Source organism: Hoplias malabaricus, chromosome 2 (assembly GCF_029633855.1).
Source record: "Hoplias malabaricus isolate fHopMal1 chromosome 2, fHopMal1.hap1, whole genome shotgun sequence".
Lineage (NCBI taxonomy): Eukaryota > Metazoa > Chordata > Actinopteri > Characiformes > Erythrinidae > Hoplias > Hoplias malabaricus.
Genome location: NC_089801.1, coordinates 39,977,271 through 39,997,269, shown reverse-complemented (window position 1 = coordinate 39,997,269; position 19,999 = coordinate 39,977,271). Strand labels below are relative to the sequence as shown.

The following is a 19,999-nucleotide window of genomic DNA, read 5'->3' as shown; positions in this document are numbered from 1 at the left end:
CTGGACAGAAATCTGAGTCTGTGATTCACCAGGACACTGTCAAGCACCGTGTCCAATGCAGGGGATTCTGGGGGATGTGGAGGACAGAGAGATGGTGTGTGTGTAGAGGACAGTTGCTGGGAGTTTGTGAGTGTTGAATTTGGAGCAGTGATGTCTTTACTGGACTGAATATAGGACAGCTCAGACCCTCGGGCCGCTCACCACACTGTGTGTATGTGTGTGTGCGCGTGTGCGATCCAATTCTGGGGGGTGTGTGTGTTTGTTTTCCTTAGATACGTTTCTCTCCTAACCAACTACACCATGTTCACTGTAGTGAAACACCCCAGAGGCTTTGTTAGGGGTTGAGTTTTGGACGAACTGTGTTTGGTGTTTTGCTTCTTGTGTGGCGACCAAATAAGTGAATGTGTGTGTGTGTGTGTGGTGGTAGTGGTGGTGGTGGTGGTGTGTGTGTGTGGGGGGGTCTTGCTGCTTGAACAGAGCGCGACTGCGCGGGTGTCTGCAGTGTTGCGCGCGCTGCTGGATCTCCACGTCACATCAGCTCCATCAGTGTGATGCGGCGCAGCTCTCTCTCTCTCTCTCTCTCTCTCTCTCTGTGATGCAGCGCGCGCGGTGAACAGTCGGGGATCAAACGCGCCATCAAAGTGGCCGCCGTCGCCATGGGTTCCCGGGCGCTCGCGCCGCTGCTGCTTCTGCCGTGGCTCGCCACTCAATCGCGCGGAGGATTCCCGAATCAGATCAATATAGGTGACTGACCCGTGTTTACTTGCTTACTTAATTAACTGCTCTTCTATTACTTTAGTAATTTTCTGTTTGAATTTGTTATTTATATATTTAGTGATTGATTTACTTTTTGCTGGTGCAGCGCTGTGAGGCGGGAATGTGAGGCGATGCGCGCGTGGGGGAATTTTCCCGCTGGAAAGTTTACCTCAGCGGTTAATTAGCACTCAGAGCTAACGCTCAATCGCTGCAGTCTCTGTCTTTCCATCTGTCTGTTTGTCTCTTTCTCTCTAGGTCTGTCTCCCTGTATATCTTCCTTTTTCTTGGTTCTTTTTTTAACATTTATATTTTGTTCTTTCATGCTTATATTTGTTCATTTCTATTTACCTTTCCTTTCATCGGTGAAAAATGTTATTAACATCGTTTTGCTCTGGTTCTTGTGCTTCTTCTCCTTTCTTCCCTCCCCTTCCCTTTTGGGGTCATTTATTCTTTTCTTCTTTCCTCCCTTCTTCCACCCTGTGATGTGAAAGTGATTTTTGGAGGAAGTTTTGGTTAGAGATGGCTATGGGCACCGAAAGGAGGGGGTTTTTGTGTGTTATTAGGGTTCCGAGCACAGAATGTGTTGGAGCCCTATTGTTTTGTTTTTTTTTAACTTGGTTTGTTTGTTTGTTTGTTTTATTCTCGGACGAAACACGCCCAAACCGTAAGGCCTACTGACTCGATACTGGGTCAACAGGTAGTAACCCTCTCTCGCTACTCAGGCGCAAAGAATCAGCCCGATGATGGTGGCACTACAGCAAAGGGAAACCCGATTAAATCCATATCTCCCCGTCTGACGTAGACTTAGTTTAGTATGTCTCACGATAGTGTGTCCGAAAACCTAGTACAGGGGTCCTCAAACGTTTTAATTAAAGGGCTAGCTTACAGTTTCTCAGTCTTTTGGGGGCCAGACTGCAGCCAGAGAAGAAGACATATAGGAAAAAAATATATATATCATGTCATAAGTCATACATATTTTGACGTTAAAGGCATATTTATTTATTTATTTATTTATTTATTGATTGATTGTTTTATAAAGTCATAATATTTTGAAATTTTAAAGTCACTGTGGAGTATGGGATGGCAATTCCTACACTGAGGTTTATGGTACATGTGTGCAAGCGCAGAGGGAAAACATCTTGTTGAAAAGCGTAGATATTGTATCTCCAAAAGAGCTGGATTGAAGTGGCCATATAACACCATCGTAGTTGGTGGCACTGTTCCTTAATCAATATGAGACACAATGTGGATGGCGTCTCTCATGCAGCCACGTGTTTACAGCGCTTAGTCTCCTCATAGCCACAACCTATAACACATTAGGAAGAAATTAGCTAAACCAATCCTGTTTAGTGGTGTGGGTTTGGGAGGTGGGACTCAAGAGTAGAGAACGAGATTTTAACAGTTTTATGACATAGACTAGACCACTGGTTGCCAACCAGTCAATGCAGCAATGATTTATTTCAATCGACTTGCATGCTCTTGGAGATTGACCTGTCGATCGTGATAAATCATAGCTGCTTCAGTTGTGGCATTTAAGTTACTATAGCTGCGTCATTCTGTATCTGCAGTGGACATATAAAGCTGCGGTCACACAGGGTTTGTGTCTGTGGATACTGACATGTGAATTTGTATCCCTGACCAAAAGTGCTACTGCTCTGTCTCTGCCCTCTCTGAGCAGACACGGCAGCAGCACTGAGAGTTTTGGTTTCCATATTTCATTACAAATTACAACACAGCGAGGGTCACACTATACCCCGGTGTTCTGTCGAGTTGTGCTGCCTTGTGGAAATGTGCGACCATAGTGTACTTTTATAATATACACTTACAGACCATCTCAGGCACTAAGTACCACTACAGCCAACACTCAACTGTACATTAATGAAGTAAATATTTTAATCTTTATGTTATTGGAGGCGATGGGGACTTACAAAGCTTTGTTTTTTAAGTATCCTAAGCCTGGCACTTACGCTGGTAGATCTTTCATTTGTTCAGATTTCAAAAGGTGATCTTGTACGTAAAAAGGATGGTGACCACTGGACTAGACACTGATGGACCATTGTATTCTAATTTTCATCCAGAATGATTGCTAGGGACAATTCAGTAGTCGCTGGATTGATATAGAGACATGTCCATACCGTCTCTACCCAGACAGCATGCTTTGCTGCTGTAGTTAATGTGGCCGGTCAAATGAAAGCAGTGAGCCGTATGTGGGCTGAATGTTTGAAAACCCCTGACCTAGTACAAATAAGGTGGTATGCAAAAGGTTTCCAGATGTCGTACTAGATTGGGAAGACTTTCTACTATGCTCACCCATCACACTAGCCGAGCATGACATATCCCATAATTCACCTGGAGCAGCGGAGCAGAGCACCTAAGAGAAACAGCGGATGCACTGGTGCAGACTGTTTACAAGTGTAAGTACAATGAACAATCTATACTAATATTTGTCAGGAAACACTCAACCTGTAATGTATAAAAAACACCATAAATAACTTTGTAGTGAGTTGAAAGCCAAGATATGAAGCAAGTTTATGGTTGTCAGTGTAGGAACTGAGCTGAGGTAACATTTATTTACAGACAGATTAGATGAGATGTAATTAAGAGAAATGTAGTGTCCCTAAGTCATTGTTAAATCATGTTAACCCTTTTAGATTCTCCTACAAAATACATGCGGGATACAGCTCTGTTCAGGAGGCAGTTTGAGATCAGGCTCCCATGGTGTAAAATATATATATATATACATATATTTTGCACTGTTGGAAAGTATTATTATTGTTATATTATTATTATTATATTTATTATTGCACTGTTGGAAAGCATTTGTTAATCATGTAATTAATCATTTCATGTTTATCTCGTAACTCTCCCCCTTTAGGCTGGCCTGTTACCAAACCTAGAGGGCCACCGACCCAGAGAGACTGAAGCTGGCCCAAGGAAATACTTGTTTTTTTAATAAATAAATTTGTAATTATGTAATCATAGTTTCATTTTCTTCACTGTAAATTACCAAAATGTTTTTAATGAATCTTTTTGTGTATTTAATTAAAGTAACTTTAATGGATGGTTTCATGTCTCCTCTTTAAAATTAAGTGAAATAGTGCTTTTTAAAACAATAGTTTGTTTAATCAGGGTTTTATTAAATGTTATGGTACTTCATATGCTTTATACCTATAGTAGTTGGACAATATGATTAGATTATGGTGCAACTGAAAGCCTAGGGGGCGCTATACCAACTAAATGATTGTCCGATTGACATGACATTTCTTATAAGGGTACTGAGTGACTGAATCAAATCCTATGACAATGATGTCTTATTCGAAAATACATGGCATTCAGCAGCTGTTTGACAACTCTAACAAGGTTCATCCATCGTGAAACTTGAATGATATGTGCATGGGGGGCGGGGAACTTGGCTTGTCTATTTTAAAAATTCATAACTATAGCCACTTTAGGGCGCAATTCACATTTTCAACTTGAATATATAGACTATCTCACTGAAAATTAATGACAAGCAAATTGTTTTACAAGCAAATAGATGTGATGTGTCACAACTTTGCAATAACAGTTGTCGAAAAATGCAAAGTTTTTCCTCAATCATCAGGTATGTGAAAAAAATAGTTTTTCAAACTAGTCCCTGGATCTTTGTCCTTAAACAAACAACTGGCCTTTTTGCAAACTCTATTATCTGTAGGTAAATAATCATCAACAAAAATTTGAATTTGATCATGCTGTTGCAGCCATATTTGAACAAATATGAGCAGGTGCAGCTCTATGTACTGAACTATGCCACTGAATGCTCTCTTATGGACAGCTCTTTGCTCCGCCACTTAGGGGAAGGAGCTAGTGTTCTGGTTGGTCCCAAGGCTTAGAGGAAACATTAGGCCTCTAGTGATTGGGCTAGAGTGTCCATAGGCAGTGCTACAGTAATTGCACATCTAGATTTAGAGTTTTCTCTTCCTCAATTAAGCTTAGGGGTTAGTTTAGCAAAGGGACTCTTCATTTGACAGCTGACTATTCTGTGATCAGGGGCCCCGAACTCTGCATACATTCCCCAGTTTACCCATTTTGGCTTATAGAGTGAACAGTTAAAAAAAGAAAGATATAAGAAAGAGTTAATTGTCTGAGGTAGTGAGGTATTACTGTCCTTCAGAGGGTCCACTTGAGAGGGCTGTTGGTCCACGTTTGTTTTTCCAAGTTCTAAATCTAAAAAATTGGTTTCAGTCAGGTTGTGGATCTCCCTCATCACGAGTGATATCGATCTGTCTGTTCACAAAGTTCTGTTGTAAGGTTGATGTGTTTATTTGATGCTAGCAGCAGGAAAGAAGATTTTTAATATTGAAAATCTGTAAAGGTCTCTTTACATAAAGGTCATACTGAAGAGAGGGGCCATCTGCTGATCTTCTACTGATTGGGCCTGACCTTTAGGGTGATGGATCTCAATTGAATAGCATCATGGGATTATCATGGGCCATGTTTCAAGAGAGAGCCCACCGTAATCAACATATTTGCACAGAAAGTTTTAATAATTTCACTAAAACATTTACTTACACAAGAAAAAGACAAAAAAGTGAACGAACGGCCGCCATTTCCCTGCATTTACAAAAATATTTAGACGAGACAAGGCTGGTGTTACTTAGCGATTTTCCCTTCCATCATAAATGTCATTTAGGAGGCAGAACGTTGATTCTTATTCACAATTTTCCTAGTCAGACGTTTCGTTTTATTTTTATGTGTGTCCAATTACGTTTTACATGTACACGTTTTACACAAATAATTTGCTGTTATCTGTTCAGGAAAAAAATTTGCCAGTTCTGGTTCTGTTCTGTAGTGATGCTGCTTCTAAACTGCCTTCATCTTTCAAACACAGGGCCAATATTTCCTCTAATTTTACTCTGGTCGTGGAGATTTTTAGAAGGGCAATGGGGTTTTTTGGGTCCGGCAAAATATAAAATAGTATTACTATTAAATATAATATATATATATTGCTATTTTATAGCATACTATTATATGCTATAAAGTATATTTTATAGCATATAATAGTATGCTATAAAATAGCATATTTTGCCCTTATTACACTACCTCATATTGGGTTAGAAACCAGAGATGAGTTTGTGCTCAAAAATATTTGGGTTTGATTTCAAAAATGCATTCAAACAACAAAGTGTGTCCCTTCACCCATCTCTCTGCCTATTTCTCTACACACATTGACTGAGAAACCCACAGTCACCCCTCCCCTTTATCCCCTATACACTGAGTCATAATGAGCACCATAGAGCACAGACTCAGCAATGCTGCATATACCTGAATCAGCCATAAAATTATGACTATTTCCTTGTTTCTAAACTTACTGTTTATTCTCTCAGCTCCACTAGATGCAGGGGCACTTTGTAGTTTTACTGCTACAGGCTGGAGTCCACCTCTAGTATATTTCTATTGCTCCCTTTCACCCTGTCCTTCAAAGTTCAGGGTCCCCGCAGAGCAGGTGTGATTTGGGTGGTGGGGATTTTAAACCTCTGTGTCATTGCTGCACTGAGAAAAGCCCACCAACCAAAAAACATCCAGCCAGCAGTATCCTGTGTCACTAATGAAGGACTAGAGGATGACCAACACAAACTGCTGCAACAGATGAGCTATTGTCTTTGAGTTTACAGCTATAAGGTGGACCAATAGGGTAGGAGTGTAGATTGATTGGACACAGGGTTCGAAAGCACTTCAAACTTCAAAATGCACTGCTTTGGCTAATCCACCACGTCAGTGTCACTGCAGCACTGAGAATGAGCCATCACCCAAATCATATCTGGTCTGTGGAGGTCTTGAACAGTGGGTAAGATTCCAGGGATATATTCAGGCTCGTATATATTTGTGCACTAGTACATTGAAAATTCAGAGTGAGTTCTGTGCTGTCTCTGTGACCCAACCCCCACCTTCATCTTCCTGTACACCAGAAAGTCCCCAACTCAACAATTACCCCTCCATTTAAAACTCCATCTCCACAGAGAAACCAGAACACCAAAGACATCTGGCTATATTGTTGTATTTGGTATTGGTGGATGACATCAGCAGGGTGTTACCTGTTGCTTTCTGTTATTTCTTTATTATTTTCTATCTGTCCTGCTTCTGCTTATATGTTTTCTGACATTATTTGTTTATTTCTCTCTCTCTCTCTCTCTCTCTCTCTCTCTCTCTCTCTCTCTCTCTCTCAGGTGGTCTGTTCATGCGTTCCACTGTCCAGGAACACAGTGCATTCCGTTTTGCGGTTCAGCTTTACAACACAAACCAGAATGCCACAGAGAAACCGTTCCATCTTAACTACAATGTAGACAACCTGGAGTCATCCAACAGCTTCTCCGTCACACACGCATGTGAGTAACTCATATAAACTCAGGTCCACCATATTATAATCCCACACAGTGTGAGTAACTGGTATAAACTCAGATCCACTTTAACAATCCCACACATACTGTATGTAATATCAACTCAAATCCACTTTAAATAATCTGATTTAGATTCAGGTAATCCCTGACTCCTGGGCTCAGATTAACATCAACTCTCTCTCTCTATCTCACACACACTCACACACACACACACACACACACACACACACTTCAGTGTACTGATGAATGTGAACTGAATTTGAAGGCATGTTTAAAGTTTAATAAAGAAACACATCACTGTCTGAAAGGGAGAGAGAGGGAACAGAAAGAGAGGAAACATGCAGACAGAGATAGACTCATCTCTCTCTCTTTCTCTCTCTCTCTCTCTCTCTCTCTCTCTCTCTCTCTCTGTGTGTGTGTGTGTGTGCAGTGCTTTTTATTTCTCTTGATGGCTGACCTCACTGTTATCAGATCGATAGTGCGAGGGCACTCAATGGACTCTCTCTATCACTCTCCCTGTCCCTCTCTCTCCACCTCTCTCCCTCAGTGCCACAGCAGTTGAATTGTAGAAGTGTTTTTAGTTAAAGCAATACTAGGTAGTAAATCTAACTTTTAAATTTACAATCATTGTGTTTCTCCACTGAGTTATAACTGTGGGTGTGGCTGAATGTCCATATAAGGCATTATGGGTGTGGCTGTGGGTGTGAGATCATACTACACCATCTAGAACCTTTGGAAAATGATATTATAGCTAATCTGAAGAGTTAAGATCCTCAGTTCAGCTCCTGAAGCCCTGACCAATGAGAGAGAAGCCTGTTTGCAGTAGGCTTTAGACACCACAGAGGAACTGTCCTGACTGGACAATTTTCCATTGGGTGTGTAAGGATTTTAACCCTTGGGTTTTCCAACCAGAATTTATCAGTGAAATAAGAGAACTACAGAACAGAGAGTTTGACACATATGTGTGTGTGTGTGTGTGTGTGTGAGAGAGAGAGAGAGAGAGAGAGAGAGAGAGAGAGAGAGAGAGAGAGAGAGAGAGAGAGAGGTAAACTTGCAGGTGTTTGGAGGTCAAACTTCCAAACAAGTTTAACTTTTTTTCAAGGAACAAACATTGCATCTCAGTTGCATCATGGAACGACTCGACCATCATTTATCATTCAGCACCACACACACCCACCCACCCCCACACACACACACACACACACACACACACAGCTGGATGTAAGAGCAGCTAATGCATGGACACTCTCTCTCTCTCTCTCTCTCTCTCACTCACTCACTCTCTCTCTCTCTCTCTCTCACACACACACTCTCTCCCTCTCTCTCTCTCTCTCTTTCTGCTGTAAATGGATCTATTTGTGTCAGGTTCTGAGTGAATACCTTTTGCTGAAGGTCTTCATCCTTCAATGTTTAAAGCCACACTCCACAGAAACCAGGTCACAGTGCTCAACACCAAGAGTCCGCTGGAGGGGTGTATACCCACACACACACAGAAAACCCTGTAGGATACTGTAGAGCAGGAGAACAATGTACTGTGGAGAGATGAAGTTGTGAGCCATGTCAGAAACACTGAGTGGTTTTGTTTATGTTTATCTTTTGTAAGGCCCAGAGGATTCAGGAATATTCCAAATGTGTTTCTTTGTCCATCTGATAATCTGTCTTCCTAATGGATTTGCTTTAATGAGCGCGTTTGATGTATTTGTAGCTAAGTGTGTGTGTGTGAGTGAATGTGTGTGTGTGTGTGTGTGTGTGTGTGTTTTATTGATTGTGTCAGTAATCAGTTGAGATCCTGAATGTGTCATTGGCCTATTTGTTCAGTCAACCACACATGACGTGTGTGTAACTTAGTTGATGCCATCAGTTTAAACACACACACACTCATACAAACACACACATGCATAATGCAATCATACACACATGAACACACATAGACACTCCAAATAAACACATAAACAAATACACACACACACACCAAAAGCATACAAAATTACAGACACACATTGATGATTGTTATGTTGTTGTTTACACAAAAATTCTGCAGAGATCATGGAATATGACATCATTCTACTCCAAGGAACTGCCTTATTTCTCTCTCTCTCTCTCTCTCTCTCTCTCACACACACACACACACACACTCTCCCTCTTCTCCTTTCTTTCTCTCAGATCTGTTTCTGTTGGGGATGTAGTTCAGACTGAGATTTCCTGAATTGATATCAGGTTTATTTTTAGGATTATTTGAGCTGGAAGTGTTTATCATTTTATATATGTATTATATCTCTGTAATAAAGCATCTGTGCTGATATTCAGTAACCTGCAATGTGACACTGCTTTATTTTTACCACTGTTCCGCACACAAAGTTTATTAGTGGGACAGTTGTAACACACAACAGAATAGGATTGATTTGTTTGTTAAATAACTTATTTGGCTCTGCTCAGACAAAAAAAACTCCTCAGCCGGACTGGACTGGCCGGGTCTGACCGGACGGTGAGCAATCTCGCTGTGACAGCTTGGTGAATGTGATTTTTATGGGTGATGTCTACCAGTTTTTCCACTCAGCTACACCCAGGGGCATGAGCCGAGGCAGCAGGATCCTACTGTGGCTTTAATCGAGTTCTGAGCTGAATCTGCTGCACCTACTGACCATAGCCTGAAGATTTATATACCCCCACCCCCAGAGGCTAGGGTCTAGGTTAAGAGAACACCCCTGAAAAGTGGAGGGATGTGTGGAGGGTTAAAATTCCTAGTGTTGTTCAACGCTCAGGGAACGGCTCCGGTCCAATTAGATCACTCAAACAGACGCTGTCGTGTGTGATGTCTACTGAGTTATTACTCTGTGTTTATCTGTGGGATGTAAGGACGAGCAGCTCAGAATACCACCCACCTAGAGCCCCACAGCTGCTGGGTTTAGATCTGAACTTCATAGTCGCTGGTGTGTAGTGTTGTGTAGTTTGGGTGTAGTGTTGTGTAGTTAGCTTATTCTGAGCAATTTTTTTTGAAGATGATTAGAGTATGTCCCCTGAGAGGCTGAGGATTCTGTCGCTACAGCAGCATATGATGTCATTATAACAAACACTGATGTTTATTATAACTGATCAGAAGAGATACACACACACACACACACTGACCCACAAACAGACGGACAGACACACATACACTGTGCACGGTGCTTCTGTTGTTAATTCCCTGCATATTCATACAATTTTCTCTCTCTCTCTCTGTTTTTGTTTCCCTCTCTTTCTCTGTGTTCGTTTCTCTCTCGCCTCTATCTCTCTCTCACCTCTCTCTCAGTTTGCTCTCAGTTCTCTCGTGGTGTGTATGCCATCTTTGGGTTCTATGACCAGCGCTCGATGAACACTCTCTCTTCGTTCTGCGGGGCACTCCACACCTCTTTCATCACTCCATCCTTTCCCCTGGATGCTGAAGTGCAATTTGTGTTGCAGATGAGGCCAAGCCTCAAGGGGGCGCTGCTGAGTCTGCTCAACCACTACAGATGGGAGAGATTTGTCTATCTCTATGACACGGACAGAGGTCTGAACACACACACACACACATATATAACAAACACTGCTGAAAGATTTAACACTGCTCTGATAGAACCGGGTCAGAACACACATTACTGTGAGAGTTAAGGCTACTCTGATGGAACTGGGTTAGAACACGCACTGCTGAGAGAGATAACGCTGCTCTGATAGATCTGGGACAGAAGACATACTGCTGAAAGAGTTAATGCTGCTCTGAAGGAACCAGGTCAGAACACAGTGCTGAAAGAGTTAATGCTGCTCTGATAAAACTAGGTCCGAACACACACTGCCGAAAGAGGTAATGCTGCTTTGATAGAACTGGGTCAGATCTAGCAGGACAGAGCATTGACCACTGCACAGAAGGAATGCTCCATGATAGATGCACTGACCACCAACAGTTGACAACAGTTGCACACAGTGGAGAAAGTGGACTCAATAGACACAGTGGAGGCAGTTGAATCAGTGGAGAGTGTGGAGAGAGTGGACATTTGTAGGTCCTCAGTCCGGAGAGTCAGGAACTCTGTGTGAAGGGCAATCGGCTAAAAATGGTTAAACATGGACAAAAAATAATATTTAGTAGCATCTCTCTTTATCTGTGTGTGTGCTCTCTGCGTGTGTGTGTGTGTCCAGGGTTCTCCGTGCTGCAGGCTGTGATGGAGTCTGCCGTGGCGAGTAACTGGCAGGTAACGGCCCGTTCTGTAGGGAACGTTGTGGATCCACTGGAGTTCCGTCGGATCATTGAGGAGATGGACAGGCGCCAGGAAAAGCGCTTCCTCATCGACTGCGAGGTGGAGCGGATCAATGCCATCCTCCAGCAGGTCAGACTAAAACATGTTCAGTCAGCCACCACCACCTTTAGGAGTGTAGCTAACTCAGTGCAGCTGGAGCTTTACACGCTCAGAAGAGAACACTAACTGCATAGATCTGTTATACCGTTGTGCTTGTGATCAGTGGACCAGTTTAATTGTAGCGTTCTCCTCTGAGCGTGTTGAGTTTTTCTGGTTGGGAGCAGAGGAAACAATATCAACAAAATCACAAAGTGGATAACATTACTAGAGGAAAATTGAGACAGTACATTATTGTGCGTGTGTGTGTGTGTGTGTGTGAGAGAGAGAGAGAGAAAGAGAGAGAGAAGGTGTGTGTGTATGTAAGTAGGACACTGCGTCCTGCAACAAGGGAACAGTCAGAAAAACTAAAAATACACTCCCTCCGCTTTCACCTCAGAAAATTCAGCTCTCAGAGTCTCTCAAACACACACACACACACACACACACACAGCTCATTTACATTATCACACAGCTGTGTGACCTCTGTGTCCTCTACTTCCACTGTGTCTGTGTCTGTGTGTGTGAGTAAGTGAGTGGGTGTTTTGGTTCTGGCCCTTAGAGGTTTAAAGCAAGGACATAAACTTATTTATATTCACGGAACAAAGACAATGCACTCAAGACCAGTGGTGGACAAAGTACACAAACCATATGCTTGAGTAAAAGTACAGATACTCAAGGTATAATATTACCATAAAAATAGAAGCCCTCGTTGTAGATCTCTACTTGAGTAAAAATACAAAATTATTTACCTTGAAATTTATTTAAAGGAACAATCTGTAGGATATTTACTGTACTTAGTCACAAAATGTCCAGGGTGTGATCATAGATTAAGGAAACAGTCAAAGCTAAAACACTGCTGCCTCCCACAGCATTGCTAAAGCAGTATTTTCTCCTTGAGAAGTGGCTAGTCCTGAGCGGAGCTCATATGATCCCACCCTCCGAGGTCCTGCCTGTCATTCCACCCTCTGTCCTGTCATTTTACAGTCCACCTTGTGGCCAGGTCTACAAACAGCAGCCATGAAATGACCAAGTGAACAGAGTTAATGTTATATTTTACCGGACCAAAAAAGCCCCACTGCCCTTTTAAAAAACCCCATGATCAGAGACAGAGTAAAATGAGAGGAAACTGGCCCTGTGTTTGAAAAGTGGAGGCAGTTTAGAAGCAGCAACACTACAGAACAGAGCCAGAACTGGCTAATTTCCTCCTGAACAGGTAACAGCAAATCATTTCTGAATATATATAGAAGTACAGACGCCTATGGATAGATTAAAAGGAGTAAACACCATAGATTGTGGTTTTTATATAAAGAAAGTGAGGCATAGCGACGTTTGAAAGGTTTTAGGACCGTGTTTTGTGTGTTTTATAGGAAGAAGGTGAATAACGGACGTCCTCTTTTTTAGACTTAAAAAAATGTCCGGGCAGAATTTCACAAATGTGCAGGATTTTGTTTTTCTAGAGTTTACATAAAATTTGGAGAAGCGTTTAGTTCACAAACTAGTCCCGCCCTCCCCTACTCCGATTGGTTCGCTTGAGTGAGAAAGGGGCGTGGTGAAGTAGCCTAAAATCTTTTGATTGGACGGTCTGTCTGTAGAGCTACCGTTATTGGGCGATAACCTTCTTTGTAAACATTTAATTGGTCATTCTGCACCTCAGGAGTCCTTGTTTACGTCAGGCAAAGCTCATGTACCTACGCTCATCTCGAGCAGCTATCCCGAAACGTAAATGTAAGTTCTCGGATGAATTAAAGAGAAATTCCCATGTTTTGTGTAGCAAATAAAGGTGTAAAGACCTAAAACACATAGGTTCAGCTAAGAATACAACGGCAGCGAGGGGGAAGAGCTTTGGTAAAGTTTGGTAGAGTGTTGTGCCTTTCCTCTGGGGTGTTGTGTTGTGGGTGATGAAGAATCTCTGCCAGACACTGTCTAGAGTTTTAAATACATTTTTATTTCACAAAAGAACAGCATCAGAGAGAATCAGCTAATTCCATTGTCTCTCCATTCATCTCTATACATCTCTCTCTCTCTCTCTCTCGCTAAACATCTCACCCCGCAGTCCTGCACCCTTCACTTATATAGGTTTTTTTTTTCTGTCTATCCATTTAAGGTAATGGTATAGCTCCTGTTTACATTATTCCCAGCTCTGGGACTAAGACGAGTTATAGCCTCCTGCGCTATAATAAATGGGAAATAAAAAGTTTCAAATCTAGCTTTAGCTTTGCATAAGTGTTTAAGGTGGAAATGAGTATTCAATAAGAAGCAAGATAAAAAAGCAAATAAGACTCTTAAACAGACCCATTTAAGGTGGAAATAAATGCTTGAATACGAAAATTGTAAATAATTTGTTGAATAATACAATTGATTTGTGTGTTTTAAAAGGATAAAGTGGAATTACAGTTGCTTCAAAACGTTTCGAAAGCTATAGCTAGTGCTAGCTAAGGTGGAACAGAGATTTCAAGAACAGCAAAAAACTCGTAAACTGACACATGTAATGTGGAACAAAATGTTTGACTACAAAAATTATGGATAAGATCTGCCTCATAAATGACATTTATGGTGGAAGGCAAAATCCATTAGTAACAACCTTGTCTAATTGAAATATTTAAGGTGGATTTGGACAGTAAAGGCATGTAAATGCAGGGAAATGGCGGCTGCATGTTCACTTTGCATAGATAGATGTTTTAGTGAAACGATGAACACTTCTCTGTGTAAATATGTTGATTATAGCACATTCTTCTTAGTTATTACGGCCCAAATTCTTTAACTCGTCTCTTTAAGTATTGAAAGTAAAATTACCATGACTTATTATGTCTCTAATGTCCTATTATCATTTCTGTAACTCGTTGCAGGTGAAAAGACTCTAGTGTCACTCACTGTTCCCCAGTCTTTAAATAGATTGTCGTTAATTTGTCTGACATGGATGAACACAGCAGAAATTGCCAAAAATTAATGCAATTAACAATGTTATATCAGCTATAACATACCTGCCCCTCCAAACCAACAGAGGTCGCTGTCCCCAGAATTTTAAGCCCAATATATGCTTCTGTTTTGAACCATATCATAACCATGTCATAGGCAGGCAGTGATGCACACTTCTCCAGAAATATAACTTGTCGCATCTACGCATACCACAACAACTGTGATTGGTCTGTTGTTAGATGAACATGGCTCAAGTTGCTCAAGTCAAAAAGTCCAGAAATATTTAATAAATAACTCCCCTACACTACACTCCCCAAATAGTGCACTTTAAAGATTTGTAAAGCTAATACCACTACACCACTACATTGTGTACCACATATGGTTGAAGAAGATGTTTGAAATTCAGCCCTAGTGGTTTGGTGATGTAATTGCAGAGTGATGAAGGCAGCAACACACAAGTATAATCTTTCACAATGGAATACGACACTTTAGTTATTTTTTTACTCATTTAGGAACACTATGCAATATTTGGGGTTTATTACTGCTCTTAGGGCTCCACCTAGTGCAATTAACTTTAACAGCAATGTACTGAAATTGGTATTGAGGGGAAGGAAAGGGGTGGTTTCCTACCCTGCTATAAACATTACATAGTGCAGTTTCTGCAGTGCTGAGCCCTGACCAATGACAGAGGCTCTATTCTCCCTATTATAGGTCAGTGAAGCATCATAATTATTGTAATCTTAATGATTGATCCAATTAAGCTGTAATTTTAAGGAAAATATATTACATATGTTTTATGTTTAAACTGCTCTTTTTACATATTTCTGCAATTCTGAGACACCTGTTTTGTTCTTTAACAGGCTACAATTTTGATTTTCTCACTTTCTTCCTGATACACGTTTTTGTCTTTTAGACTTTTTATCATTTATCGTTCTGTACTAATTTTTGGGTTTTGGAATATTTCTTCTGGTTTTGACATTGCTTCACGTGTTGTGTTTAATAAATCTCCAACTGACTCTCAACATCGGTGAGTGATTTGTGACATCTACAGATACGTAACCTGTGCATATGAATGAGTAGTAATTACTGATGACTCAAATACAGCCAAATACTAAATTTTACAAATAAATATATTTCATAATGGTTCTAAGAACTGAAAGTGATTACTTACAGTCTCAAATTCATAAAACAGTCGATAAAAAGCCTGCCTTTGGTATTATTGGTTTAAGGCGGAGAAACATTTTCACTTGCTTTAGCCCGGTGACTGTGTTTGTTCATCTCCTAGCAACGGTGCTACTGTGCGCCACATGGAGAGCTGTGCATAGCAGGGGGATTTGTTTAGACACGTTTTATTCAAACATAAACCAAAAAGAATGGCAGATTTCTGCCAATGCAGTGGAGTAAAAAGTAGCCCAAATTGAAATACTTAAGTAAAGGACAGATACACGAATAAGAACTTAAGTACACTAACGAATTGCATTTACTTTTTTACTGTCCATCACTGCTCAAGACAAATGTGTGTGTTATCTATTGTGTGTGTGTGTGTGTGTTTGTATGTGCTTTACAGGTTGTAAACTCTGGGAAGAACAGTCGAGGATATCACTACATCCTTGCAAACCTGGTAAGGTCTTTCTTTCTCTCTCTCTCTCTCTCTCTCTCTCTCTCTCTATCTCTCTGAATATGAATGCAATCATCTGTGTGTGTTCTGTCTGTTTATTGCTCTGTAGGGTTTCTCTAATATGAGTGTGGATAAAGTGTTTTCCGGAGGTGCTAATGTAACAGGGTTTCAGATAATAAACGCGGAGAACCCCATAGTTCAGCAGTTCTTGAATCGCTGGGATCGTCTGGATGAGAGGGAGTTCCCAGAGTCCCGGAACACCCCCCTCAAGGTCTGTGGTCATGTCTGTTCTCTCTCAGCCCCGGGTCCTAATATGACAACTAATCAATCTAACTGGGAGGCTCTGTGTGTGTGTCCTCAGTACACCTCGGCCCTCACCCATGATTCGGTTCTGGTGATCTCTGAGGCGTTCCGGTACCTGCGGCGCCAGCGTGTGGACATTTCTAGGAGAGGAAGCGCTGGAGACTGTCTCGCTAACCCCGCCGTGCCCTGGAGCCAAGGCATCGACATTGAGAGGGCTCTCAAAATGGTAGGACTCACTGACTGATACGGCACTAATCTGTACGTGACTGACGGATATGTGACTGATTGATACGTGACTGATAGATACGTCATGGACCAATACATCACTGACAGACCCATCACGGACTGATATGTCACTCACCCAAATGTCATGGACCGATGCGACACTGACCCGTACGTGACTGACTGATGTAACAGTGACCCATTCTTGACTGACCAGTACGCAACTGACCAGTACGTCATGGACCGATACATTACAAACCAACATGTCACTGACCTGTATATCACGGAGCAATATGTCACAGAACTATATGACACAGATCCATACGTCACTGACTGAATACTGACCAATAGTCACTGACTCATATGTCATAGACGGATATGTCATTGACTGATACATCAGTCACAGACAGATAATTCACTGACCCATATGTCACTGATCGATACATCGCCAACCAATACATTACTGACACACTAACCACTGTCAGCAGAGATGATTTTTTTAATTTATTTTCTTTCTTTTTTAGGTGTTATAATTTTGTTGTTTACTGTTGGTGTTTTATTGTTCTTGGGTACTTTGTGTTTTATTGTGGTTACAGGTGCTGCTGATGTTTTTGTGTGATATTGTGATTACTCTCACATTGTTTGTGTGTTGTTGTTACTGTTGTTATTCTGTTGTTGTTGTTATTGTTGTTTGTTTGTTACATCTGTGGATGTACAGGTGCAGGTGCAGGGGATGACGGGGAATATTCAGTTTGACTCTTTTGGACGACGCACAAATTACACCATCGATGTCTATGAGATGAAGCCAGGAGGCCCCCGAAAGGTTAGTGACATCATCAACACACTAAACCCCACCGCTCCACCCCACCACACCAACACCACACCGCTAACATTTAACTTATAGACTTAACTTTCTAAAGCCCGTCCCCTACAGACCCTCCCCTCATCACTCCACCCTCAGATTCCTCAGATCCCCTTAAAATTATATGACTGAGAACTTGCTGTGTTTCCTAGCACAGTGAGAGAGATGCAGGGCTATGTGTAAACCCTGGCCTAGATCTGGTGCTGGTGGTGAGGACACTCCTGGATCTGGTTTTATTAGGGTTCTGCCTACAGTCCTGTGTTCTGACCAGTCATCCTGCATCCTGCCCCCCCTCCTGGATTTTACTGACCTACAGTTCTCATTCTGTAATTTTTGACAGGTTGCTCATGACAAGCGCTGATTTCTGATTATTGATAACAGTGTGTGTGTGTGTGTGTGTGTGTGTGTGTGTTGCAGATTGGCTGCTGGACAGAGTTTGAGAAGTTTGTTAATGTAGTGGAGCTGCAGGTTACCAACGAGTCCTCTTCTGTGGAAAACCGAACAATTGTGGTCACTACTATTATGGTACACTTTCCCAAGCGGCTTTTTTAAACAAGACATGTGTGAGCTCCAGTCCTTCTGCCCCCTGCAGGTGGAGTGGGGCGTTACGCTCTGACCCCGGGGGGCAGAACCCTTTATTTGTCCATTTGCTTTCCACCCACTCACTACATTGTTGAACAGTCGATCACCAACGAGTGTTTCAACTGTAACAGTGTGTGTGTCAAAGCATCAGCACTTTCCCAACAACGGTGGCCTGTCGTAGCAGTGACATCACAATACCGGCCTTGCTAATTACCCAGGACAGGTCTCTCTCTCTCTCACTCTCTCTCTTTCTCTCTCTCTCTCTCTCTCTCTCTCACTCTACTTCCATCAGTATGTGTCTGTCATTATCTCACACTCTCTATTTCTCTTGCTCTTTCTCAAAAGTCATACGTAAGTACACAACTTCACCAACACACACAAACAAACACAGGTACTGCACCTCATCACAAGCCCTACCCTGGCCTTTTACAAGCCACACCCCTTTTCAGGTCTCTGGTTCTGTGTCATAATGATTTGTGCTGTATCAGGTTCCGCTATATCCCAGTCGTCCAATCAGCAGCAGCCGATTAAAATAGATTACAGGGGGTTTTATAATTACAAAATCTCTAATTCTCTTGTGGAGTGTGAGGGAAAGTAATGTTAAGGCTGATATACACAAAGGGACAAGAATAATAATCAAAGACAGCAGCCGCAGGAACACAAAGGAGATTACAAAATGAACAACAAACAAACAGCTACCACCAGGCCAAGGTTAAATAATTTGAGAAAATAGGGTGCACCTGTGAGCTCAGTCAATATATATTATCTCAACACACTAATAGCAAAATAAGTCCATACAGTAAATTATATTTAATATAAATGTGCTTAATTCCCAGCTGTAAACATTTGCAGTGTATGATAAGTTTATATGAAAAAGACACTGAAACAAATACTGAAATAAAAATGAGGATGAAAGAATTTGAGCTGCTTCAAGAAATTAAAGAGAACCTAAAAAGAAAAAATCCAGCTGGATTTAATAGACTGCAGGCTTTAATAGATGTCAGATATGTGTTATTGTGTGTATGTGTGTGAGACAGAGAGAGATGCTGAGCTAATTGCACTAGGCTAGTTGACCTGAGCAGAGGCATTAGCGCTACAGTGAGGAGGTTGCAGAAGAAATGGAATGAACCTAATTAAACCCAGAATAATCTAAATTAAATAAAACTACTGCATTAATTACATGAAGGGAAGCGAATGCTAATGCTGCAGTCACTTAGTGAAAGAATAAGAGCAGCAAGTAGAGGAGAAAGAAAAGCTTTAAAAAAATTACAAAGTTTGTAAATTAATGTTTTGTACTGAGATGAGGACTGCTGTTAGCTAGGCTAGTTTAGTTTATGACTGGATTTCTCAGGGTAGTTAAGATAGTGGGTTTGATGTTTGCTAGAATAGTTTAGATTGTGTAAATGTGATGTCTTCTAGGCTATCCACAGTCATATTTAAATGTACCATAAGGTTCGCCTTATCTTACATTTAAAGGACATGACTGAACCGCTCTGACTTTGTCTATGACCCATGCATCATAGGCAAATTCAGAACAAAAACCACACAGCAGTAAACAAACACCACTAGTGTGCTAAGCTAATGTCCTCCAGGGGCTGCTCTGATTGGATGGCGCTGATATTTGTTTACAGTTCGGCAAAAAGGTTTAATTCAATGGTGATGTCATTAGCCGACCACCTTCTCCAACAGCTCCCAGAGAGCACTGACCAGAACTGCCCCAGTCATCCACAGCCCAAAACACCCTGACCCGCCCCACTTTAGCACAGACCTGACCCGACCTGCTTTAGCACAACCCTGACCAGACCCAGTTTAACCCAGACCAGACACAGACATTTATATTTACATTTACAGCATTTAGCAGACTCATCCAGAGCGAGTCACAAAAGTGCTTAGTGTTCAGGCAGAATGTGTTTCCTAGCTAGTACAATAGGTTTGAGTCTAAACTCAACTTGAACGTAGATGCTGTCAGAACAAGAGCCAGTGCTGATATGTAGAAAGAGCAAAAACATAGTAAGTA

The 19,999-nt window shown here is 41.5% G+C and overlaps 1 protein-coding gene across 10 annotated transcripts in view; it reads left to right on the top strand.

The window, feature by feature from the left end:
- The first annotated feature begins 530 nt into the window (after positions 1-530).
- The window catches only part of gria3a (glutamate receptor, ionotropic, AMPA 3a), a 51,706-nt gene continuing 32,237 nt past the window's right edge, over positions 531-19,999 (top strand). For 9 of the 10 annotated variants that reach the window (XR_010800280.1, XR_010800282.1, XR_010800281.1 and 6 more), the window contains exons 1-9: positions 531-744; positions 6,960-7,118; positions 10,420-10,659; positions 11,283-11,470; positions 15,963-16,016; positions 16,123-16,284; positions 16,375-16,542; positions 17,257-17,361; positions 17,818-17,925. Coding sequence is in view for 7 of the 10 variants with exons in the window: in XM_066659593.1 (XP_066515690.1) it covers positions 657-744; positions 6,960-7,118; positions 10,420-10,659; positions 11,283-11,470; positions 15,963-16,016; positions 16,123-16,284; positions 16,375-16,542; positions 17,257-17,361; positions 17,818-17,925 (1,272 nt within the window). In the remaining 3 variants the exon portion in view is untranslated. The remainder of the gene's footprint in view (positions 745-6,959; positions 7,119-10,419; positions 10,660-11,282; positions 11,471-15,962; positions 16,017-16,122; positions 16,285-16,374; positions 16,543-17,256; positions 17,362-17,817; positions 17,926-19,999) is intronic. The other variant, XM_066659595.1, reaches the window with a different exon arrangement.